Raw genomic sequence first — 26,755 nt, 5'->3', positions numbered from 1 at the left:
TTGAGCAAAAAACCTAGGTGATTGCTCCATATAGACTTCCTCCTTTAGACCACTGTGTAGGAAGACATTCTTCCTATTTGAATGATACAAAGACCAATGAGATGTAGTAACTAAGGGGTGAAAATTCAAATGACATAAGCTTGAACTTTCTCCTATTGGGCATCAGGAGTGCAATTGTGGACAGTCTGTTTGGATTCTTCCTTCTTTTTTGGTTTTTGTCTTTTCTTTTCTTTGTTTTTTTCTCTGTTTTATTATTTTTTTTTTTTGGGGGGGGGGGGGGGGGGAGTGGGGTGGAGGGTTCCATGATATGCTTAAGAGGATGAATCTCGATGATCTTCTATCATCTCTTTCTTTTTTTGAGTCTTATGTCGCAATATCTCCTTTTGTGCTCTTTGCTCTCGACCCTTCCCATGTATTTGTGATCTTGAACAAATAGGTCTGTGAAATCCTTGGGATGCGATTTCGAAAATTAGAAATTAAATTTCGTGTTTCTCACCTTGGCCATGAAAGCAATGGACTTGACATCTTAGCGTAGCCTTGGGATATGGCATCCATGTTGAATCTTTGCGCATAGTCGAGATTCCTCGGTTCTTGCCTTACTAGCATCAAGTCCACAACTGATTTCCTCACTTTTTTGCTGCTGATGAAATGTGTTTTCAAGAGGTTGATTAATTAGTTAAATAGGCAAACTAAATTAGGTGAGAGGCTTACAAAGATCAGCACATAATGGTGCTCGAAGTGGAGCATTTTGAATGTTTGAAAATTCTCCTTGTGGTCCGTAAGGTCTTGGTTATCTATTTCATGGCTGTTGGATTGTTTTTTGTAGGGGTTAATCCAGGATGCTTTAGATGAAGGTAGTTCGTGCTTTCATCCTTTGTCCGGACTTCGTTTCCAGTTCTCGACCTTCTTTTTGTCCTTTCTTTCCCAAGTCTTTTAAACATTCAATAAAAAAACTGGGCTCAACTCCGGACTTCTTCAGTGGGGCTGTATTTGCGTAGGATGCTCATTCTCATTATTCTGTGAATGTCAGGTATGATGCTGCATTTTGGAGTGCAATCCTTGTTTTTGGCCTGGGTTTGTGGAGGTTGGACATTGATTCATTGTCCTTGTCTGTGCCACCTGTCTTGCCCAGAGGATTAATGGGGTGCTCGGGAATCCTAAGATCAATGTGAATTATTTTTTTGTTCTTCATGGTGGCTGTCGTCCTCCACTGGGCAAGGTTTGATGTCTTTACCTTGTGGCCCTGAGTTTCATTGATTACTTTCTGCATATAGGGCTTGAATTTCTTGTGATAGCATATCAACTTGTGCCTGCAGTTCAGCTACCTGGTTTGTAAGGCCACAGATTTTCCCATTGCATTTTGTGAGGATGTGGTTGTTGTTATTTCATTTATTGGGTGAGGGAAACATCTTTGTCCTTGCACATTTCTCTGCTGAGTGCCCATATGACTATTGTTCAAAGGTTTCAACAGATGGAACCAATCAATTAACCCTCTCTTTTGAACTGCTCTAATTTATTTAATGTTACAGGGGTGTGCCAACTACTACCGTTTGATGTTTCCTCATTTAAATGCCTGGGCTGTAAGATGTGTACTGACTTTTGATAGGGTGGTATCTGGTTATAGTTTGACAATTTTCCTTGGGCTTCTGCAGGTCGATACTTGGTTATAACTTTGCCACTTTACCTCAGACTTCCTTGAGGTTGGTATTTGGTTATATCCCTTTACTTTGGGCAGCTCAGCTCATCATTTTCCCCTTTAGATGGCTATAAGGCTGCTATATGAATTATGTTCAGTAACTAAGAAATAACATGTCTAAAATTGTAAAGGTTGTAGAGATGAGAATATGGTAGGATGGATGAATGGTATAATTCTTAATGTTATAGAAAAGCAGTACAATGAAGAGTGAACTCATCTGTTAGGATAAGCATTGCAACCATGCAAGGTAAGGGAAAGTTGTTTAAGATGGTTTGGATAACATAGACAAATAATGCTCCAATGAGGAGGGTTGATTTAGTTCTTTTTGAGAGGTAGGAGGGCTAGACGTACAAGTTGGTCGATGATAATGAGTGAAGATTTGACATCATTCTTAACTTTCTCATGAGATTGCTCTAGAACATGCGAAATGGCAAAAGAGGATTTGTGTAGCCAACTGCCAACCCCACCTAGTAGGGCTTAAGGTTTGGTGGTGGTTGTTATATATGCGTTTTGTATGCATTTAGGCTGCATGCTATGTATTTATTTGTTTTGGCTAAGTGGCTTATGGTGTGTTTGTCTCATAGGCTAAAGCAAGATGCGCTGGACTAAGTTCTTATTGCCCATGATTGGTGTAGTAAAGATAACGGGTTGGAAATGGTGGGGGAATCTTTATTCCATGCATACGTACTAGAGGTAGCTGGTCACCTCCACACACTGCCATCTGCCTGCGAGGCACAAGTGGGTTTTTGTCAGTGTAAATGCCAAAAAATCAGAATAAAATTCCCACTCGTGTCCTTTGTAGATGGCAGGCCAAACATGAGATGCCAGTCCACTCTAATTTTATTCAATCTAATCCCATCCTACAAAACCTGATCCCGTGGAACAAAGGGACCCTTGCGTAATTAACTCAAGTGGTTAAGAAAGTCTCATCTCATTCAAAATCTTTGTTTTGTGGATGACTGCCCTATTAAAAAGTTACCTAAGATCACCATTTGATGTGAATATTTTTAGAAGACTAAAATATTTGCTGTGTACTGTCCTGCCAAAATATTTTCAGAAGGGTGCATCTGTTTTCATGGGCATGTGCATTTTAGATATAAAAATTAACTCTATCTCAACAGTAATAAATAGTTACTCTTTATTAGTTTGATGAAAAAAAAAAAAGAAAAATTAGAAAAAAATAATAATAATAGATTTTTTGGGGATATAAGCATTAAAGCATAAGTGTGAAATTTATGCATAGATCATGATATTAAATATATGTGCTTTGTGCTTGTGAGCTTGCTAATGTGGTGTGTATTTAATGTTTCATGTATTAATAATTCTCTAATTTTCTGAAGGGAAAAACCAAAAACTTCACGGCTTAGCTGCTGCCATATTAAAATTGTGGGAGAAGTGTCATATAGTGAAGATTGCTGTGAAGTTGGGAATTCCAAATACCAACAACAAACTTATGGCATGTGAGCTCAAGGCAAGTGTTTTAAGCTTGAAGATTTTGAGGGCTCTTTTACATATTTGAGTTACACTTACAGATATATATAGGCAAGAGAGATTTATGCTTGTCCCATGAGTAAGCTGCTTATGCAGGTTGTCAATATGTGGCATTAAACATGTATGAGTATGCTGCCTTTCATGGCTGGGTAACCCAGCCCTTGATTGTCCCTTACATGACAATGAATGTGAGCGTGGCCACTTATACACTACTATAGCTAATTTTTTTCACTACCACTGTGATCTGACTGCTGTCATTCCTCAAAGGCAGGCCACATATACGTGGCATATCATTGAACGACAATGCACAAGAAGCATCCTTATGGGCAAAACGTATTGTACCTTTTCTACAGATGCAAGTACACATATATGAAGTGCACATTACTAAGTATGTGATCCTTTCGTGAGGTTACATATATGTTTCAGGAGAACTCCTTTAAACACAATTCATTATCTGAGCTTCAAATAAAACACTTTCTAACTGCAATTTTTTTTTTTTTTTCTTTTTTAATGAGGGTATCAAAATATTCGGGTAAAATTAATTTATTAAATTCCTCATTTTCGCGCCCAACATGTCATGTGGCCATGGTCTTAGATCTCCAATTCCATGAAATTGTCATAATTTTCATGGGCTTAGATTTCTAACATTTATCTTTGAGGAGAACTCCTCCTTAAATACAATTCATGAGCTTCTTGTGGAAACACTTTCTAGATGCATTCTTTTTTTAAAAATAAACAAATACGGGTATCAAAATACTCTGGTAAAATTTATTTTTCACGCCCAACCTTTCATGTGGCTATGATATTAGATTTTCAAGAAAATGTCATAATTTCCATTCCACCATCCTAGAAATTGAAAAGGTAGTCAATTTCTGTTGTCAAAATTTCCTTTAAGTTACTCGAAATGTATTGAAATCTCAAAATTTCAGCTAAAATTGTCTTTCATTCCTTGAAATTAAAAACCCATATTGGAATTTCTTTGTTTCATCTTCTTTCTTATTGAAACTAAAGATGGTTACGAGAAGATACGAATTGCTTACAGAGTTTTGAAGTCATATGAAAAAAACCTTAGATCTTAGCTACAACATTTTACTTGATCATTTATATCTAAATTATCTGTATTTGTATAATAAATAATATTTCACTGATTTATGAATTTCACTTATGTTAGTTAGTATGGTTTAATATCATTGTTATGTTATGGTTATTTCACCTTATACACCACATACCTCATACCTGTTCTTGATGTATTTTATTCATACTATTTTAATTCTAAATCTTACATTATTTTGTCTATTAATAGTTTCTAAAGTTCCATGAAAGAATTCAATGCTTTAATGCATATTTTCATAAATTTTTAAGATTGAAGTTGAATTTGATGTTGACTTTGAAATCTCCCTCAAAATTTCCAGACTTTTTAAGCTGGAAATTTTAGTTGGAATGTAAATTTGAGACCTTGTCTGTGGCATTTTGCAGAAGCAATAATATTGTTGGTAAGATCGTGAACAATATAAAAAAAGGTGTTCTAAATATTCAGAATAAAAACTTATGGTCAAAATTTTCTCTTTTATCTTAAAAATCTAGAGTATTCATTGAAATATCATGGTATGAGAGTTTGTTATGCCCAAAGTCTTAAATTTTGATTTTGACTAAAATATTGAAGCTTCAAAAGAATGGAAATTTCAATGGAAATTTTGATTTTGATTTTAAAAAACGATTGAAATTAGGAGTAAAACATGAATTTCTTTTATAGACATTGAAAATGGTTAATGGACATAATAATGCAAGTTTTAGCGCATCAATGACAGGTATGTTTCGGATGAGTTTTAGTAGCTATAATATAATACTTCTTAGACATCCAGTTAATAAAAATGAAATTCATAAGTCAGTTAAAATATTATTTATTATACAAATAAAGATAATTTAGAGATAAATGTTTAAATAAAATGTTGTTGCTAAGGTCTATGTTTAAAATTTTTCACATAATTTCAAAAGCGTAATAATCTTTGGTTTCAATAAAAAAAAATGTTAAACTAAGAGAGGAATTTCACTTTTCATTTAAATCTCACATTTGAATTCAAAGAAATTTCATTTTGTAGTTAAAATTTTGACAAAGTTTGCTAAAATGTTGAGATTTTTAATAAAATTTGGATGATTCAATGAAATTTTGACAGAAATTTTATAAGATGGAAATTGAATTCCATCTCAATTTTGAAGGTGATGGAAAACTAAAATTTCAATAGGTTCAATAATTTTGTGGAAATTTAAGGCCATGGTTATGCCTTTAAAGCTAGAGGTACTTGCGGCATTAACGTCTTTCTTATGCAGCATCTTACAGGAGGGGTTCTATTACTGCGTAATAAGTTCTATATTATACTTTATAGAGGAAAGGATTTTCTTCCTTGTGGAATTGCAAATGTAGTAGCTGATAGAGAAATGGAGCTCAAAAGATGCCAATTTCACGAAGAAGCTGCAAGGCTGAATGGAATCAAAAGCTTTTGCAGGACTAATGAGGTGCTAACAAACTCTAGCATCACTGGAACTTTATCTGAATTCGAGGAAATCCAAAGAGAATATGGGGACTTCAGAAATGGAAATTGGGAGGTTGAAGTTCAAGTAAGGGCTGAAAAAGAAAGGTTAAAGAATGAACTGAGAAAGCAAGAGCGCAAGCTTTTCATTGTAAGATTTTATGCTTCCTCTTATTTAATTGTGCTGTTCTGTTTTTGTAACATTTATGATTGATCGTGCAGCTTAAGAAGAAGATAGAGAAGTCAGCAAAAGAGTTATGGAAGTTGAATTCTGCATGGAGACCTGCTGAACAGGATTCAGACCAGGAACTAATTACAGATGAAGAGAGGGAATGCTTTCGACAGATGGGTCTGAAGATGGAAAGCTGTTTAGTGCTTGGTAAGGAAGAAAATTACTTTTCTAAATAGCTATGATTCTCTCTCTCTCTCTCTCTCTCTCTCTCTCTCTCTCTCTCTCTCTCTTTTTGAATTAGAAATAATTGATACTCCAGTTGTATTAGTTTTGCTCTTTTGGGATGATATTATTAGGATTTTTTGGCCTGTTATAACTTATGTACGAGCCATACTTTACCTGTGATCGTGTTACTGAAAAGGTGATTAAGGTTGCTATATCTAGATTAATACTTATATGAGGTCAAGCTTTAACACTCACCTGCATATGCAGCCCGACAGCATGCGGAGAGATAAGCACACGGTACATAGCACCCATTATAGGAAATAAAATAATTTTTTTGAACATCACACAATAAATGCGGGCAACAAGACTAGAACCCTGGACCGCCTAGTAACGAGCTCTGATACCATGTTAGATGACCACTTTACCTAAAAACTTAAGTTGTTAGGTTGTGGGCCAACAATGTATATCAAGCTTTAACAATTAACATAGTATTCTTAATTACAAAATTAATTTGTTGGCTTTTGTACACTGCTGGGCATATATTCTTACCTCTAATTCTACTGCTAAGTTTGCCTCCCCATTCTAATACCGCCCATTGGGATCTGTTAAACTGGTATCAGCCTATCAGATATCAACATAAGAAGCCCATCAATCAATAGTATTATAAAACTTCTTATAACGTGAGCTTTCTGCTCCAAATTGCTTTAGTGGCTTGCAAATGAGTGATTGGGGTAAAACTGAGGATTTTTTAAATGCAGCAGTCACTACATCAAGAATTGATTTTTGCCCTCGTACCCCTTTGTCTGTGTTGATACGGGTTGGGATACCTAACCTTTTCATATCCCAATTATTCCTCTTAATTCAGAGTCATAGTCAAAGACTGTTATGAAGTTGCATCTGGATTTCTGTTTTCTAAATTACTTATTTTTATGCTATATTAACTAATTCAAAACCCGGGTCTCCTTTAATTGCTCTCCATATTTGTGTCATCTGAAGTTGTTTCTTTGTTCGACTCTGGAGTCAGGATTACTGTCACAGCCGAGCAGTGTCTCTTTTCATTATAATGCCAAATATGGGATCATAGTTTTGGTTGATGTCATTCTTTTCCCCACACAATCATGTTATTTTCTCTTGCTTGTTTTGGAATCACACTTTTAGATGAGGTTCCTCTACACTGTGTTGTTCGATAAAAGCCATAGGAAACTCTTCATCTACCTACTATTGGACAAAGTTGGGGGGTCATGATTGCTTATTTAGCCAAGGTTATCCTTTCAAAAAATAGCTTTGGTGGAACAAAAATTGAACATAGAGGTGGCTTTGTGAAAATTTTCATTGCCAAGAATTTTAAAAGGCTAAAGCTTTTAGAGAATTCGAGTTTAAGAATGATAACTATGGCCTTAATTGCAAATTTTCCTCTTGGACAAAGTAGTGGAAATTACTTCAGCTTGTCCTTGTATGGAAAACTTTTTTCATCTGGCTTGACACTGAATGTGCCATACTCTAAAATAATTGTGAAACAGTAACTTCCTTGCAGGACTTTTAACACTGAATTGGATGCTGTCTTTTTTTAGGTTATGTTTGGTTCGTAGAATGTCTATTCCTGGGAGTAGAATGGTGATAACTTAGGATTTGTAATAGAAAATGTATTATCATAAAGTTGATGACATTGCAAAATTTTTTATTATTGTAGAACATTGAATAGACAAGGAATGACTATTTCCAAATTTTATTGTGGGACTGGGAGTGTCTATTCCTAATTTCCTATTGTATTCCATGTTGGATGGATTAACTTAAGCTTTTTTCTGAGTGGCCTTTTTCCCCCCCTAAATTGTTGTATTCCTACACATTTTTTATTACATTCCCACCCTATTCCACCCTATTCCTATGATTAGATATTCCATGAATCAAATATAACCTTACGGTCTCTTGTACATTATTGCAGTTTGGAAGAGCTTTTTGATATTTAATTATTATCCCTTCCCCATCTTCTATGAAGAATAGAAAGATGGCTCTTATTCTCTCTCTCTCATGAAACTACTTTCTCTTTCTCTCTAACGAATTTCTGTATGGCTTTGAAAGTAGCAGGCAATGTCAAAACTCATGGTTCAGATCGAAGGGAAGACCTTTGATTTGAGATTGGACAAGGTAAGAGAGATTTAGTTTTTGCTTGTGTTCGAGAATTATCTCTTCTGTACTATATGGATTAAACTTTTGAAAGAGGCAGCTCTTTGGTTTGCCAGTCGTCTTTTTAGAGTTTGTTTGGTTGGATTGGGGTTCTTGAAAGGTCCGTATGGGAAATCTGCAGTATTGGATGACGATCAAGTGGACTAGGGCAGCAAAGTATTTGGAGTTAGGGCTGAAATGGAAAGGTAAGATTTTTTCTGTGTTTATTCTTGGTAGTGCAAAAGGGGTTGGTTGGTGTAGCTTTGTGAGCAAGTTATGCGACTTAGCTAAAGAGTTTCATGTTCAATCTGGAGGTGGAGGTACTGCAAGCCCATATGTGCCCAAATCTAGAGCTAGGTGGTGTTGGAAGGGAGGGTAGGTGAAGAAAGTTGTGCGAGAAGATTCCAACCAGGAGAGTAGAATGTGGTGCATGGGATTGATAAGTCGTGCATTCGATGTTGGGCCGAGCCCAAGTTGAAGGATTTCGGGAAGCCAATGTTAGAAAAATTTTGTATAGAGATGTACACACATACTACTAAGGTAGCTGGGCTTGTTGAAACTGCTAAGGTGGCTAGGGTTTCGAAGGATGGTGTGTCTCCTATTGAGGCGTCTAAGTTTACTTTTGGGGAAGAGGAGAGCAAGAAATTTGGGCTAGGCCACTTACTCCTTGTCTTGTATTTGGGCCAGTAATTTGAAAAAAGAGGAGCCTCATTTTTATATAGATTGGGCCACCTAGTTGAACAGGTCCATATTATTTGGGGCCCTATTGTGGATGATAAGGATGGCTTGCCTCGTATGGGTTTTTTGTAGAAGGATCAGGATTTTATTCAGGTCCATCTTAAGGAAGAGGGTGATTGGGCCAACCAATTCATGGATTCTGGTATTGGGCAGGCCCAACACCCAAATTTTAACACTCAATTGCAAAATATAGGGAAGAAGGATCTTCACCACCCACCCATAAACGAAGGACAAAGCCTCTCTCTAGCTCCCCAAGAAACATGTGGAACATATCATGTTTTGGAGCATATATAGGATGTCGTTAGCTCGATTTCGAAAAAGTCTCTTGGCGATGAAGAGAAAATAATAAAGTGTTAAAGCGGTTGATGATTTTGGTTTTGCAGTGGGGCAAGAGGTTGGTGATGCCAACCCTAACGGAGGAATGGTTTTTTAGGGAGGATATATGATGTTTTAGGCCTTAAGTCAGATAAGTTTAGGGGTCACAAGGATTACACTCATTGGAAGGCTACTCTATTGGGTGCGGAAATGAAGAAATTTTCCAAAGAGAAGAGAGAGAGCACTTGGTGAGGTAGTGCCAAAGATTTTAAAGAGAATTTAGATGGATAGTTAAGTATTGTCGAAGACATATACGCTAAGAAGATGGGCAATTCTTGTGGTGGGACTAGCAAAGGAAAGAAGGAAATGAGATGGGAGGATATATCATTAAATGAAAGCGACAATCTTAGTGAGTTTGATTGAGGTGGGGGTTTACCGTTGATGAGATTAGGGAAATATATGGATATTTTTTTGATTCCTATGACCTTCTAGTGGATTTATCATATGTAAATCCATCTCCATTGGAGGGATTGGGGGGTTTCTATCATTGGGAATGATGATTTGGTTAATGAACTGCAGTGCAAGGACGGAGTTTTTCCAACACCAATGGTGGAGATTCCATGGAAGGATTTAGAAGCTCAAGATCTTGTGGATAAATTGGATCTAAAGTTTTGTGATCTTGGAGGAAATGAAGTGGGCTTTGATGGGGGCAAAAACAGAGCTAAAAAGGGTTAAAGGGAGCTAGCTAACTTGAAGTGTTCAGTGAATTATGAGGGAAAAGGATTGAAGAGGGGATTACTTGGTTAATTTTTAATTTAATTATTATTATTTTTATATTCTCTTTTAGTGGACTTTGTTGATGGCCATATTTTACCTCCCCAAAACAAAGACTATTTTGAATATATGAAATTGGAAGCATGTAAAACGAGAAGAGGAAAATAGGTCAATCTATCTCTTTGGGTTGTTGACCGACCTCTTAAACTAGATGTTGGCTGGAGCCTACAGGCAGTCGACCGACCTTCCCTAGATTTGAATTTTGAGTTGTTCTCATGCAATTGGTTGGAGGTTTTGGGCATGCCACGTGCCCCTTTGAGGCCACATGTCAACTGCTAACCATGGTAGTTAATGGTTGGTAGTTATTGGTAGTTATTTTCAAATTTGAATTTTGAAATTTGAATTTGAAAAGGGTTTACCCTCCTCCACTCCCTAGAGGTCTATAAAAGAACCCTTTTTGGGAGAGTTTCCAAGTAAGGGTAAGGTGAGGAAATTTGTGAGAAAAGGGGTTCTAAAGAAAGGGTTTTGATTGGAAGAAGAAGGGAGGAAACCTTATTCCTTCAAACTTGTTCAAGGGCATGTGGGGAGAGATCTCTTAGAGGAGAGGCCTTTACATGTCTACAGAGGGATTGCATTCAAAGTCAGTGCCTAACCCTTCTTCTAATGTAGTTTCTTTCATTTTTCAATGTATAACTTGTCTTGATCCTTGGAAGCATGCTCTGGGGTTTGCATGTGATCTCTTTCATTTCTATTATGTTTCCGAGATGCTTTATATGTAGTTTTGTAGTGCTTTCCTTCTTCTTTTAGATGTGTATTAACATGCATGAAGGAAGTGTTTAAAGTGGCACGAAATTGTGCATTTTTACCATAGATGGTCAACCAGCCCGTGTAGGAGGTTGACTGACTTGCATAGATTTGAAAAAGTGGCCGTTGTGGCTACAAGCGGTCGACTAGCCCTCTGAATTTTCAGTAGGTGGTCGACCGCCAAATCCCAAAAGGTGCAAATTTTGTATCTTTTTCCATTTGTTTTCCTAGGATTTTGCCTTACTTTGAGTTCCTTCACTTTCCTAAGTGTAGATTATTGTGTCTTGTGATGAAGTTGCAACGGTTTTTGTCATTTTTTCACCCCAAAAAAAAATCGATTTTTCTTAGGATTAAACATGATCATTCATGTTTCTCTCAAAGCGTTCAAAGGTTTTTTAAAGTTTTTTTTTTTGTTTTGTTTTTTTTTTTTCCTGCAAAACCATGGAGTCATACACGGGTACACCCGTGATGAGGCTTTTGGGCGTTGTCCAAGTTTTCAACCGGGATTCCAAGTCGGGTTTGTGGTTCTTCCAAAAATCCATAATATTTTTAAGTTTTTACAAAATGAAAATCATTTCAAGAAGATTACCCATGAAGTGGCTTGAGGGTGGAATAATGATTTTTCAAGTGTACAAACATGCTTTCAATCTCTATTTTATAGAATCCATTGGAAAACTAAATTCTTAATCAAGAATATAATGTTTTTCAATGAAGGTTTCAAGATATAGTCAATCATTTCAGGTGTTTTTTAACAATGATTTTGTAAAATGATCACCCAAATGATTGTTTTTCAAAGTTGATTTCGAAAATGGCTTTTGAACTACATATGGTTTGATTCTTCTTTTGAGGATATGTAGGCAATCTACTATGGTAGATTAAGCCACAACAAATAAAATCTCAAATCTTCTTACATTTCACACTTATTTGGTATGCATGTATATGTTTATGTATGTTCTTTGTGTTGTTTTTTTTTTTCGATTTAGCATCAAAGTAGTAGGGCTTTCATAAAACCTTTAACTCTGCATAAGCCTTATGAAAGCCTTTTCAAAAGGGGTGAAGGTTATGTATTTTCTAAAATAAACCATTTTGAAGGGATGTACGCACACACACACACATGGTAAGCACGACAACCATAATGGAATGGGTGTTTTAGGGTGCTAATCCATTGAATTTTCAAGAATGCGAATTTAAAGTGTTACCTTCCCTATGCACAATTGTACTCCCGAACCTAATCTCTAATAAAGGTTTTCCTTTATTTTTTTCCTTTTCAAAAATAAAATAAAGTGGCAAATCCATTTTTCAAAGATATAAAAAAAATTACAAGTTAGATGTACTAATGGTTTGGTAGTCCATGCATGTTGGATTTCAAAACGGTTACCAAATGTTGACACCACAAACGGGTCTTCAAAACTCGATGTCGATAGAGTTCTTGTCCCCTCTTGTTGTAACTTCTTTTTCTCTTTCTTACATACCTTCTTTTTTTATTAAAAAAAAAAAAATTATCCCTTCCCCATTTGGAATGTTTTTGATGTGCCATGGCTATGTGCCTGTACGGTGTATCTACCATAGGGGCGAGCTTGTTTTTTTTTTTTTAATTAGAAAAATGTTGATGTATTATTAATATCTTTAGTTTTTATGCTTGCAAATCACAATATTATATTTTCATGTCAATCTTTCTCATGGTACATACTCCTCTCATGGATGGGCCCCAAAGCATAACCACGTAAATCTTGCATTTGCCTCTGATCTCTAGACATGTGAAAAAAATAAAATTTAATCTGCTGTCCATGAATTCTGGATGGGCCCCAAGGCATAATCACGTAAATCTTGCATTTGCCTCTGATCTCTAGACATGTGAAAAAAATAAAATTTAACCCGCTGTCCATGAATTCTTAGTCAAATATCATAACATAGCTAATTCTGGTGAGGTATTGCCTGCTTTGATCCACTGGCCTCACGGGTCTGTCCAATAAAAAGCGCCTCACACAGTTGGAGTTCAAACCATCCTTATAAGCCCAAGATCTCCCTAGTACACATCCGATGTGGGACAGTGACAGACTCTCCCATCCAATCTCTGGCGTCCTTGTTAGAGTGATATCCTTAGTACACATCCAATGTGGGACTATGACAGGCTATCCCATTCGATCTTTGGCATCCTCGTCAAAGTGGGTTACACTTTTATGTAGGATCCATTCACATGATAATACCCCAAGGGTGGCTCTGATACCAAATGTAATGGTCTTGGATTCAATTTCGATGAGGTATTGTCTACTTTGGCCACTGGCTTCACGGTTTTGTTTTATTAAAGGCGCCTTACAAGTCCAAACCATTCTTGTAAGGCTAAGATCTTGCTAGTACACATTTGATGTGAGATTTAATGTAATGGTTTGGGCCTAGCTCTAGTGGGGAATTGTTCGTTTTGGCCCACTGGTTTTACGGGTTTGTCCTATAATAGTTGCCTCACATGGTTGGAGCCTAGACCATCCTTATAAGCTTAAGATTTTCCTAGTACATATCCGATGTGCGACCATGACATACTCTCGTTCGATATCTGACGTTCTCGTCAGATGATCTCCCTAGTACACATCTAATGTAATACTGGGACAGGCTTTCTCGTCCGATCTCTGGTATCCTTGTTAAAGTGGCTTACACCTCTGTGTTGGATCCACTTATATGATAGTACCCGTAGGGTGGATCCATTCACATGATAGTATTCCTAGGGTGGCTTTGATACTACATGTAACGGTCTTGGGCTCAACTTGTGTGAGATATTGTCCTCTTTTGCCCATTGGCCTCATGAGTTTGTCCTATATAAAAGGCGCTTTACATTGTTGGAGCCCAAACCATCCTTATAAGCCCAAGATCTCCTTAGTGCACACCTGATGTGGGACTGTGACAGCATGCAAGTCTCTTCTCCATGGCCAATGCTTTGACGGGAAGCCTCCTCCAATCACAACCTTGAGCTGTTGTATAGCGAAGTTAGTTGGGTTGCAATCCTAGTTGATTGGATGCTAGGTTATTTGATCAATCCCAATCAATATGCATTTATCCTTATTTTAGGATAACCATGGTTATTACACACCATGCACTGGCTGAGGGATGGAAAGTCCAACTTGTGGATATAAAGAAACACAAGAATTTTCTGAAGTTGATCAACCTCCTCATGACCTTTGTGGGATAGGGTGACTTTCCTTGCCTTGTGGGTGCACTCCTTGGGTTTCTTTAGGAGTCTTCCGCTGTCTGACCTCGTTAGAGATTGGAAGGCAGTGCGTTTGTAATGTTTTTTTGTTTGTATTGTTGTTCATATGCTGGTTCTTTCCTTCTTATTTATATTTTTTTATAGCCTTTTTAGCTGGTTGGAGAGGATTCCCCATCCTCCATATTTTGTACTCTTTTTCCTCCACTTTTAATTAATTATATTCTTCTTTTATATAAAAAAATATGCGTATTATTTGAGGTAACCAATTGAACATGAATTTCCAGTGACAAATATGACTTACGTTCAAAGAAATAGAGATGCTTTTGTTATTCTAAGCCATTCATTAATTAAGTGTATTTGGTGACATTTGTGAGCTGCATGTATAAATTGTCAAATTTGATTTGTGTTGTTTTCAGGAAGGCGTGGGGTTTTTGATGGTGTAATTGAAGGCATTTATCAACACTGGAAGCATAGAGAAATAGTCAAGGTGGTTACAATGCAAAGAAGATTTTCACGGGTCATTTATACTGCAAGATCCCTTGAATCTGAAAGTGAGGGTATTCTAGTTTCAGTGGAAAAGCTAAAAGAAGGCCATGCCATAATTATCTACCGGGGAAAAAACTATAGACGACCCTTGAAGCTGGCTTCCAGAAATCTTCTGACTAAGAAGTCTGCATTACGTAGATCTCTTGAGGTGCAGAGGATCGGAGTAAGTAGATCTAGTATCAGCCCTTCTCATCTTTCCCTTCTTTTATGAGAAACTTAATTGATTCATGACTATTAAATTTAAAAGGAGCTGTTTTCCCTACTTTTATCTCAGTCACTGAAGTTTTTTGCATATCAAAGAGAGCGGATTATCTCAGATTTGAAACAGAAATTGGTATGTCCCTTGACTGTAGCTTGTGTAGAAAATATATTGCCTTTCTGAACTCCTATATGAGCTTGAGGCCATTAAAGTCAACTGGAAAAGCTTGTTTGTATTTCATGTTTACCACTTGAAGCCAATATACATATTTTTTTTCCTTTTCTCTCGAAGATGACAGATTTGGTTCATGCATTACTTCATTTTTGAGGCTCAAACATCAAAACTTCCAATTTTGTATTGAGGTCCTCTTCTTGGGGTTTCTTTTAATTCAAGAGCACATTTTTGGACAGTGAAAGGTTCAAAAGAAGATTTACTGGGTGGAAGAAGCTTTATCTGGTTAAGGGTGGTAGAGTTACTTTAGTGAAGAATTAGTTGACTAGTTTTCCAACTTATTTTATGTCTTTTTTGGCTATCTTAGTTTCCGTAGGGAAGAGGTAGGAGAGGCTTCGCTGGGATTTATTTATAGGGAAGTAGTTGCATGTGAGGAAGTTTCATATGGTGAATTAAAATAAGCTCTCCAGTCCATTTTATTATTATTATTATTATTTGTTGATGGTTTTGTTGGCCATTTAGCATTATTAGTATGTACTAGAGTTATGTTAGTAAGTGTGAGTTAGTAATGGTATTATGGTCATTAGCATGTACTACTTGACATATACTATAAATAGAGGGAGAGGCCTATCATTTATGTTAGGTCTTCCATTTTACCTAGTTATTCAACATGGCATTATAGCAAGATCCAACCTAAACACTACCACCAATTCAAACTTAGTCATTACTGGAAAAAACCCTGCCATTGCTGCTGTTCTCAGAATCTCCAAAACCCTTCCATATTTCACAAAACCAACCACATAGCCAAAAACAGAACCCTCCGATCACTAGCCCTGTAAAATCCCATCGCCGGAGACCTCCCCATGCACCCCCACATGCAGGCCAACTTCCAGCAGTCCCAACCCCATGCACTGGCGCATGAGAGAATTTCCGGCCAGTTTTTGCTGCATCTTTTCTCCATAATGTCTTGATTTCTTCCATAGACCATAATATCATGCTGTTGGGCATGTTTTTTGTTCAAAGTTCAAACCTTTTTTGACCATACACTCGTGGCAATCCATTAGTTGTTATTTGGTATTAGTAAAGGCTATTGGTGTCTCTTGGGGCAGTGGCAGTGTTCATACATTGTTTTTTGGGGGCTGTGGCAGTGCCATGTCTGGTTCTTGGTGACTCGTTTGTGGTTAATTGAGTGGTTAACCTTATATTTGGTTGTTTCAGTTGGTTTGGAAGTTTTCCTTGTTTGTTGATTTTGCTTTGAGCGTTGGGATGGAGTTTGTGAATCCAAAGAGCATTTTGTTTGAGAAGTCTGTTGTTGGTAGTCGTTGGGTGTACAATGTGAAAGTCAATCCTGATGGTTCTGTGGCTCATTTGAAGGCCCACCTTGTTGCTATGAGGTATACTCGGGTGTACGAGTTGGATTATTCTGGTCACTAAACTTGCCTCAATACGTTTGTTCATCTACATAAAAAAAGTCATTAGTAAAGCTAAGCATAGAGCTTATGATAATTTATATGCTAGACTAGATACAAAGCCCTTGAAGTACTTCTTGGGTATAAAGTATCGAGATGTCATATGAGAACTGTCTTGTCATAAAGGAAGTATGTTCTTGATCTTTTAGATGAGATTGGCTTGTTGGGATATGTTCTTGATCTTTTAGATGAGATTGGGTTGTTGGGATCCAAACATGTTGATACACCCATGGATCCCAATAGTTAGTGCTAGATATGGGTGATTTGTTGCCTAACCCAGGATGGTATCGGAGACTTGCTAGAAAGTTGAATTATCTCACCGACTTGGCTGGATATATCTTTGCAGCAAGTGTTGTGAGTCGGTTTCTGGATTCTCCAAGGACAAGTTATTGGGATGCAATAATTCACTATTTGAGATATCTTAGAGGTGCACCTAGGAGAGGTCTTTTATGTCAAGATTAGGGTTACATTCATATTCAAGGATACAGGTGCAGATTGGACCGAGTCACGTTCTGATAGAAGATCCACAACTGCATACTGTATCCTTATTGGTAGTAATTTGGTTTCTTGGAGGAGTAAAAAACAAACTGGGTTGACGAGGTCAAGTGCTAAGTCAAAGCATAGAGTCAGGGCTTACACTATATGCAAACTTGTTTGGTTGAAGAACATGTTGGAAGTATTGGGTTTTCCACATTCTGAGCCTATGGAGTTGATGTGTGATAATCGAGCAACTATTCATTTTACCTCCAACTCGGTCTTCCATGAGCAAACAAAGCACATTGAAGTTGATTGCCGCTTTGTTAAGGAGAAACGTGTGCAAAAGCTCATTACAACCACTCATGTGAAGTCTAATTTGCAACTTGTTGATTTATTCACTATAGCCTTGGGAGGTGCTCATGTGAAATTCATTTGTAACAAGCTAGGAGCATATGATATATATGCTCCAGCTTGAGGGGGAAGTGTTGATGGTTATGTTGGTCATTTAGCATTATTAGAATGTACTAGAGTTAAGTTAGTAGTGTGAGTTAGTAAGGGTATTATGGTCATTGGAATGTACTACTTGACGGTTGTTATAAATAGAGGGAGAGGCCTATCATTTATGTTAGGTCCTCCATTTTACCCAATTATTCAACATTATTATTATTATTATTGATAATAAAAGAAGAATGCCATTAAAATTAAAAGGAGTGCATCAGGTGTGCCATGTGATCTTAGAATACCATTAAAATTAAAAATAAAGTTCTATAGAACAGCTATAAGACCAAGCCATGCTTTATTGATCGGAATGCTAGGCAACTAAGAAACAACACATTCAAAGAGTAAAAGTGTCTGGAATGTGCATGTTAAGGTGGATGAGTTATATAACATTAAAGGAAAATTAGGGGATGGACATATTTGAAAGAAGTTAGCATAGCACTCGTAGAAGATAAGGGAGGGGAGACTTAGATGGTTTGGACATTTGAAACATAGGCAAATTAGAGCACAAGTGAGGAGTGAGCTAGTCATTGCAAATGGTACTAGAGGAGGAAGGGGTAGACCTAAAATGACTTGGAATGAGATAGTGAGGAAGGATTTAATAGCTCTCTTATGTTAGTTGAAGAAAATGCCCCCGATTGCATGAATTGGTGGAAAAAGATTCATATAGCTGATCCTGCGTAGTGGGACTTAAGGCTTATTACTGTTGTTGTTCTTGTAATAAAAGAAGAATATTCAATTGTAAATAAAATATGTATATGGTGTAGAAGATGCATTAACGTTAATACAAACCTTTTAAAAATATACACATATATATTTTGATAATAAAAGAAGAATTCATTAATAGAATAAGAATATATATCTAGGAGAATAAGACATCTCCTTAACAAAGTCTGGGAAAATCCTGAAAAAAACATAAAGGAACAACCTACAGACTATAGAATAAAATAGAAACAACCATCTTATTATGCACTCCAATACATAATGCCAATCGCGCTGAATATCAGAAACGCTCACCCCCTTAAAAATCCCTTGTCCCACACAGCAAAGAGAAGCCAAATAATGTATCTTTTCCCAAACTAGCACCTGAGCTGACTTCTTCCCTAAAAAAATGTGCACATTACGCTCCATCCACAATCCCGAAAAAACTGCGAAAAAAGCACATTTCCAAAGTGCTGCTCTTTCCTTTTTCCTACCAAATCCAGCAAAAAGTCATTGCCAAAAAATCCTCCACTGTCGTAGAACTCACCCAACGTTTGCCTAAATACTAAATAGCTTATTCCAAACACTCCAAGCATAGTGACAATGAACTAACAGATGCAATGATGATTCTGAACCATTAAAGCAGAGAACACTTATGGGAGATATAACCTTCAAAAAGTCTCCTAACTTGTACCAAGTTAATGGTATTAATCCTATCAAGTGCAGCCAACCAGATAAAAGCCTTAATTTTAAAGGGGACTTTCGCCTTCCAAATAGAACTATAGAGCGGAAAAGAAAAATTCGACCTATTAAAAAAATCACAAAAAGATATACATGAATAAACCCCTAAAGGATCCAGAGATCAAGACTATCCTCTAAATAAAAACGATAGTTATTCAACAAGACTAGCAAAGAGGATAGTGGTTCCCATCTCCCTATCATTTAATGATCTGCAGAAGTGGAAATCCCAAGAAGGCAAAGGACCACCCGAATCAACAACAAAAGAAGAAATGGACTCGTCCTGCCCTGAGCTTAGGTGAAAAAGGCACGGAGAAAGGTGGACAATACTACATTCCCCATCCATGGATCTTTCCAAAACTGGTTATTCCAATAGTGTTTGGAATTTAGCTATTTTCTAAATTCATAAATTAGTTGCTATTAGTTATTGTGCAAATTTAGCATGAAACAATGCATAAATATAGTACATAAAATCTAGTTCAATTTTGCACGCATTATTGTGGACACCCCCCCCCCCCCCCCCACCTTGGGCTCACCTAAGAAAGGATATACCTTTTTTTCTATGAAGGGGTTTTTAATTTTTAGAAAAAAATATTTTAATTTTAGAAAAGAGAAATTTGTGGAAAATTTGGATTTTTTTAGGCCGAAAATGGTTTCAGAGTCCTTTCAAAAAATTTCATGAGATAAACAAACCACCATCCCTTTCTCATACTAATCAAGTGGTAGGAATCTTGGGCTGTAAGCCTTAAGATGCCATCTCTAGACCTTGGATAATAGGAATTCTTTTATCTTAGCATGTGGACCACCTTCCCTTTCATAGATGGTAGGAATCTAAGTGGAGCCATTGCCCCTTTGTATGTTATCAAGAGAGGAGCTGCGTTGGGCCATCTTTTCAGGAAACTAAATCTTGACAATTCCATCAGTCTACTTATGGAGTCGCCCTCTTACTATTTTAGGAAAAATAAGTGAAAAGACCTTTTATGTTGACTACAAAACTTGGAATGGTTTTCCTGGCTGGCAGTCCTCAAAAGGCTTAATTCCCTGGACAGAGTAGCAAAGTGTGGTTTTGGGGGGAGGGGTGAAAAGATTCAAACTGCAAGGATTGAGCTTTCACTGAAACTAGAGATCACATCTTCTTTGACTGTTAATGTTTTGGAAAAATCTTTATTGCAGCAGCTGCTTATTACAATATTGAAGGGGCTTATCATAGTTGGGAGAGTAATCTAAACTAGATTAATTCTTTAGGCTCTACCTGCTTTGATGATTTGTGCAGGCTTGTCTATACTGCTTCCATCTATCATTGTTAGAAAGCGAGAAATCTGCCTCCCTTTGAAGGTGAGGCCATTATTATTTTTATGTGAAAAATAGATGCGTGGAGTTCAAGTTTTTCACTTCTTGCCTGATTTTTGAGCTCTTGATTTTATGCAGTTTTGTTTTGCTCCCTTGTACAGTCTTGCCTATTTTGCTTCTCATCAATATAATGGTTCTTAATTCTTTCAAAAAAAAAAAAAAAAACTTGGAAAGGCATTCAAAGGAAGGCTAAGGTTTAGGAATTAAGTTACTAATTAGGAAGGTTAGTGGACATCGTAAAGGGTCAATCAAGCACCTCAATCTGCCCTTTGGTCCTCATTTTAGAAAATTGGGTATGAGAAGGCCCTAAGAGCTTGTTCACTTGTAGAAAATCTCTTTCATTTCCTGTTTTCCAAAAGATTACAAAATGCTTCTAAAGTTCTCTAGTTTTCCAACATTTCTTTAGAGATGCTCGAAAATAACTTTTTGTTGCTCTCTTTTTTATACAAACCAACTGTTGGATTCTTGGTGGCACCCTACATTCCTCAACTCAACATGCAGGGTTGAATTCTTGCTTGAGCCACGAATTCTTTGGCATGCCTTGCTTACTGGGTCAACTTGGTTGACCCATTGAGTATGACCGGTTTAGGTTGAGTCGTACTGAGTTGGTCAAGTTGACTTCGGTTTTGAAAAAAATTGGTTCTTGTCCTTTCTTGGACCAGCTAAGCCACTGGGTTCAATTGAACCCAATCCAACCAGCTGGGCCGGTCTGGTTGGTTCAAGCGGTCATAGTGGAAATGATGCACATGGTTGAGGCCCCCATCACATGTGCGCTGCTTGTGGACGAAGAAGTTTTCTGATTTACCCCATACTTCAACTTGGTATTAGACCCACGATTGCCATGGGATCTTGGGCTCTAATCTTGTTGCCTGCATTTATAGTTGAGTTTGTTAAAAATTATTCTATTCCTTGTAATGGGTGTTGTTGGTTTACCTTCTATATTGGGCCTCATGTGCGGGGGAGTGTTAAGGCTTGATATATATTGTTATCCCACAAACTAATTGCCTAAGCTTTTAGGTAAGGTGGAAATATACAACTTTCCATGGAAAGTGCACCTGCCCAAAACTTGCAGCCATAAAATAGATCACATGTTACATGTGCACTCTAAAACTATGAAAATCCACAAATGCAGGATCATTCCAATATGAAATTCCGAAGACCATGTAAGTCCATTGCTGTAGGGATAAGGGGAGTAACGGTGCAACTGGGATAATTCATGGGATATAAACTACTAGCATAAGGTGTTTTGTGTAAGGAAGAACAAGGAGCTTGAAGTAGACCATCTTAATGTTGAGATGTCTTAGGAAATTTGGTCAGTTGTTGAGAATGTGGAAGCTGAGTTGCATGGCCAAGTGACAATGAGGTTTGACAAGATGGGAATGAAATTCGGCCATGGGAGAGGAATCATCTAGAATAACATTCTCATTGTCATCCTCTCTCTCCTTGCTCCTTCCATTGCAATGGTTATCCTTTCTCGCAGACATTAAGGGAGGCCCCATCAACTTCTCTCATAGGATTTCCATCATGGGCGACATTTCTACTTTCTAAAATATCCAACTCCAATATGCTCCCATTTTCTCTATGAGGTCTCTTCTTACAAAGAGTATCATTTTATTCCAAGTGACTCAATTTCACCCCATGCTGTTATCATTGTATGAGTGGGAATGCTCCAGAGAGTCAGGATGTTCAGCCACATTCCTATGTCTCTAATCAGTTGAATGTCCAATCTAGCACTTATCTCAATCACTCTTTGCGATTGGGATTATGAGTAACGCGATGTATCTTTCTAAATGGTATTTGTAGCTCTTAGCATGCCAAACTTAGTGAGAGAGAGTGGAGGCTCCCTTTGCTCCATCTTGAGATGCAGCACTGAACTCTTTGGGATGTAGAAGCAGAGGTCAGGCCTTGGTTTAGACTTATCATTTATAGTGCCTGCCCTTGTTGTGTTGGCCTATATCCTTTACTCTTCGCCACCTCCACCTAAAAAGAATCGTTTCATATTGTAATTTGTATTATCTTGTGAAGTTTCTTTCTTTGAAATAATTGGAAAGTCACCAGACTTACGAATCAACAATTGTCTTCTATTGTGGTCTCTTGAATGAGAAACTTTCCTTGCATCAAAGGTAATGCTGAGGATATGATGGGCTAAAATTTTCCTACTAGGTATTTCCCTAATATGCGAAACCATTCTCATTGATACTTCCAACTTTTCATGTATTGACTTTCACATGTGCCATCTTCATCATTCCATGAATGCTGCAGATCTTACAACCCAAAATGAGTGGGAAGAAAAATGTTAAACAAAGGCGAGATACTTAGGGAAGTTTACATTCTATTATAAATTATTCTTTAAGTTCGCATAAATTTTTCAAGAGTTTTTTCTACCAAAAAAAATTACAAAAAAGAAGAGGACAAAAAGTTCGTAGTAGAAGCAGAGCCCCCACAATAGAAACCCTTTGCTTTTTTGTTTTTGATTTTTTTTGTTTTTTGTTTTTGTTTTTTTGTTTCCCCAAAAAAAAAGAATTGGGAGTTAGTGTTTTGCAAAGTCAACCTTGTAGAGTCACAACATAGGCAAGCCATGTGGGAGTCAATCTTGCAGGAGTGGAGTCCTTGCAATGGCCGGTTCTACAAGAGTGACCCTTGTGGGGTAGAGCCCCCATGAATGCAAGCCTTGCGAGAATCAACCCTTGTGGGAGTGTATTGCCGTGATAGTCAAGGTCACAATGTCAACTCACAAGAGCAAATCCCTTGGAAGTTGACCCTTGCTGGAATGATTCTTGTGAGAACTATCCCTATGAAAGGTCGAACCTCATGAGGAATCAATCATCAGAATTGAATTTTTTTCCCCATCTTCTATCAAATTAAAAAATAAAAAAAAATCTTACCGTGGCTTGGAGTTGAAGATGAGTTGATCTTTGCTTTTAGTTCCAGCTCCTTTCACTCCACTTTCCTAGGCTTTTAACTCTTTAGAGGTGGAGTGGTTGGAAACGATTACAGATCTCTCCTTCCCTCTTCTGTTTATTTTTGTGCTACTTGATCCATATCATCTACGGAGCACTCTTTGGAAACTTGCGTTTTATCCTACTTTTACTAAAAAATTCTCTACTTTGTATTTTCTATATCACTGCATTTAACAAATTTCTTTGCATTTGAATAACTTCCCATGAAGAAGGCTAAACGTAAATGCATAAAATAACATCTCTGCCCTAGATTGTGGAATTGATGAACATCAAACTCAAGTGCACGAATTTAAATTAACTATCAATTATATTTCATACGTATTTTTGCAAGAGGTCAAAATTGGTGGTGTGAGCTTGGATTGGTCACAGAGACACGTGGCGGGGTCTTTACCAATCTGGATCCTAGGATGTTTAGAGTCTTGGCTTGGTGTGCTTGAATCAAGGAGACCTAAATCCTAAACCTTTATCCGTTTCCTAACCTGCTCAAGCAAATGACACATGTTCCTTTTAATTTTTTCTCACCTTAACTATGTGTCATGATTCTCAATAATTTTTCATTTTTTCATTGACATGTGAAATGCCATTCTTTTACTAGAAGATAACATCTCACTCTTTTGCCTTCCCTATATAATTCCCTCAAATCATTCTTCAATGGGGATCTGTTTTTGACCCTTAAGCAATTTAGCTCTCTCTCTCTCTCTCTCTCTCTAGGTTCCCACTAGTTCCAGGAATCCTTCAGTCATGAGAACACCTTCGCTTGCCACATCCATGCTTGAGCATCTTGGGATTTGTCTCGTGCTCCTCTCACTCTCCAGTGCATCCATTACTTGTGTGCGACAAAGCTCTCCTCCCCTCCTCGAGATTCATGGACCAAACAAAAGCCTCAACTTTTTAAGGAACATGTGCCTTCGAGATAAGGGAGCTTGGGTTTAGTGACTTGCAGGTTTTCAATTGGGTATTCATGGCAAGTGGTTGCAAAGTTTCCTGTGAAAAATGATGGTTTCTGGAGAAGAGTGATTGACGGCAAATATGGGTGAGCATATTTCTCATGGGGTTGGCCAATGGAAAGGCATTTTGAAAGTAAAAGGAGAGTACCCCTGGTTCACAAATTTTTGGGTTTGTGGTGGGTAATGGGAATAGAATTGGGTTTTAGTTATGTTTGGTGTGAAGATAAAGCTTTGATAGCAAGGTATAAAAATGAAACAGTGATCTTTGTGGTCCTGGTTGGAGGTAATGGAGTTGTATGGAGCTCAGATTTTAGAACTGATGCTCAGGACTAGGAATAAGGTGAGGTGGAGCTTCTGTTGTATATCTGTGTAGGACCAGGGTTGATGTTAGTAATGGAGGATTCTATATTTTGGTTTGATGGCAGAAACTTGGGGTTCTTGGTTAAAAATTTCTACAATTAGATGAGTAGGGGAACTGACAATCTCTTCATTTCAAAGGCTGTGTGGAGGTATAAAGCCCCTAAAATGTTGCATTTTTTTTTTTTTCTTAGGAAGTTTATTGGGAGCCATCATCACTGTGGATAATCTTAGAAGAATGATTGTAGCCAATAGATGTTATCTGTGCAAGGAGGCAGGGGCAAGTTCTAACCATACGCTTGTTGCTTCATTGTTTTAAGGTTTGTGGTTTTGTTTGGCACTTGGCAGTGGTTCAAGGTCACTTGGGTGATGCCTCAGGGCATCTGTTATTTTTTCCTTCCCAATTAGGGACTGATCGGTATTCTTGGATGGTGTTGGACATACTGCCCGCCTATCCCCCCACTTTATTTTTATTTTTTGGTGTGCGCCTTGGGGCATTTGGAGAGAAAGGAAGAGAGCTTAAGAAGGACCTGACTTTGGAGAAACTAAATTATCTATTTCTCACGTTTGCCTCTTGGAGCTATGGAAATTTTGTACTTGATTTTTCTTGGATAGAGTTTCTTGATCTGTGATTTCTTTTTTGTTTTCTTGTATCCTTTGTGATTTCTTGTATTTGGTTAGCGTCCTCTAGTGCCCTTTAATTGAATCCACAGTAGCGTTTACTTATCAAATAAATAAAAAAAATTCAGTGATTCATTAGTTGAAAGACTTGCAGACTGATTTGCAGAAAAGCAGGGTACTTCATCACGGGGAACCTTAAAAAGTTCGGAAGGAAACTGCTGGCATACTTTCGAATCCAGTCTTCTGGAGGTAGAACAGATGCCATTAGAAGGAATATCATACCTATCAATGACCACAAAAGTAAGTTTATTGAGATATTTGAAATCTTTTGACAAATTTGACAATAGCATGTATCTTTTTTCTTTCAATTTTTTGCAAATTTAAATTTTCGATGCCTACTGGCATTTTATTGGAAACTCTATGGTGCCAATGGCATGGGGTTTTGATAGTTTTGATTAGAGGAGTCTTAAAATGTAAGCTAATTTTATTCCTGAAGTTTCGACCCAGATATGTGCCTGATCCACATTTTCCTCAAAGGTATTAGGTGAATGGAAATTTGCCCCTGGGTCAACCATAGATCACTTGACTTCATTCAAAGAATTGTTATTGTTGCATTTTTGTTTGCCTTCGTTATTTAATTACTGGTTATGCTTGACATAAAAGGCTTGAAAATTGATCCAAATTTGAGTTGAAGACACTAGTGCGGTTGTTTGTAATGTTTCTTGTGTTAAAATACCACTTCACCTAAAAGCGTAAGCTGTTAGGTTGTGGGCCAACAATGTTTATCAAACCTTAACATTCCCTTGCGTAAGTAGCCCAATTATTCATAGAGAGATAAACGAATAATAAATACATCCATCATAAGGAATAAGATAAGTTTTAACAAACAAACAATAAATGCAGGCAACAAGACTATAAACTAGGACCTCCTGGTAACTGTAGCTTTGATACCATGTTAGATTACCACTTTATATAAAAGCTTGAGTTGTTAGGTTTTTTTTTTTGGATCAGAAGGGTAAATGTATTGATAAAAATGAATATGTACATTATACACTGGGCATACCCAGGAAAGGGGAAAGCAGCACCTAACAATGCAAAAACATTTGCCATCCAACACAATACAGTAGAACCCGGCCATACCCAAGGGCATGAAGCCAATCCAACAAAATCTAAAGCCTAACTATTAATTGCAGTACATTAAGCACAAGGATTTACAACAAAATCAAAAGGAACCCCTACTCAATAGAGTGCAAGCCAAATTTATCATACACAACTCTCTAAGTGTGTTTTTGAACCACCTTTACAAGATCCATAGGAGAAATATCATCATTCTCAAATTTCCTTCTATTCCTGAAATGCCACAGGAAGTAAACTGTAGTATTTAGGCCTATTCTTTTCCCAATAGAACTGATGCCATTTAACTTTGCCTCTTTATGGAGCCATTTAACTGCAACTTTCAAGGTAGACATAGATTTGTGCAATCCCAGCCACCTCCGGATACAACCCCACACTTCAGAAGAAAAAGAACAATTGAAAAAGAGATGGTCTATGGTCTCTATCTCATTCCCTACAGAATTCACACAAATGATCCACATCATCCCCAATCAATTTGTCA

At 37.3% G+C, this 26,755-nt stretch overlaps 1 protein-coding gene across 5 annotated transcripts in view; it reads left to right on the top strand.

Annotated features, from left to right (window-relative positions):
- LOC131144897 (chloroplastic group IIA intron splicing facilitator CRS1, chloroplastic) overlaps positions 1-26,755 on the top strand; it is a 91,915-nt gene that overhangs the window by 17,120 nt on the left and 48,040 nt on the right. For 3 of the 5 annotated variants that reach the window (XR_009133931.1, XM_058093841.1, XM_058093867.1), the window contains exons 3-7: positions 3,037-3,167; positions 5,516-5,866; positions 5,938-6,094; positions 14,522-14,814; positions 14,926-14,985. Coding sequence is in view for 4 of the 5 variants with exons in the window: in XM_058093841.1 (XP_057949824.1) it covers positions 3,037-3,167; positions 5,516-5,866; positions 5,938-6,094; positions 14,522-14,814; positions 14,926-14,985 (992 nt within the window). In the remaining variant the exon portion in view is untranslated. Of the gene's footprint in view, positions 1-3,036; positions 3,168-5,515; positions 5,867-5,937; positions 6,095-14,521; positions 14,815-14,925; positions 14,986-25,294; positions 25,436-26,755 lie in introns of those variants that run through there. The other 2 variants (XM_058093859.1, XM_058093851.1) reach the window with 2 other exon arrangements.

Source organism: Malania oleifera, chromosome 1 (assembly GCF_029873635.1).
Source record: "Malania oleifera isolate guangnan ecotype guangnan chromosome 1, ASM2987363v1, whole genome shotgun sequence".
NCBI classification, from domain to species: Eukaryota; Viridiplantae; Streptophyta; class Magnoliopsida; order Santalales; family Ximeniaceae; genus Malania; species Malania oleifera.
This window is presented reverse-complemented; position numbering and strand designations above follow the sequence as displayed.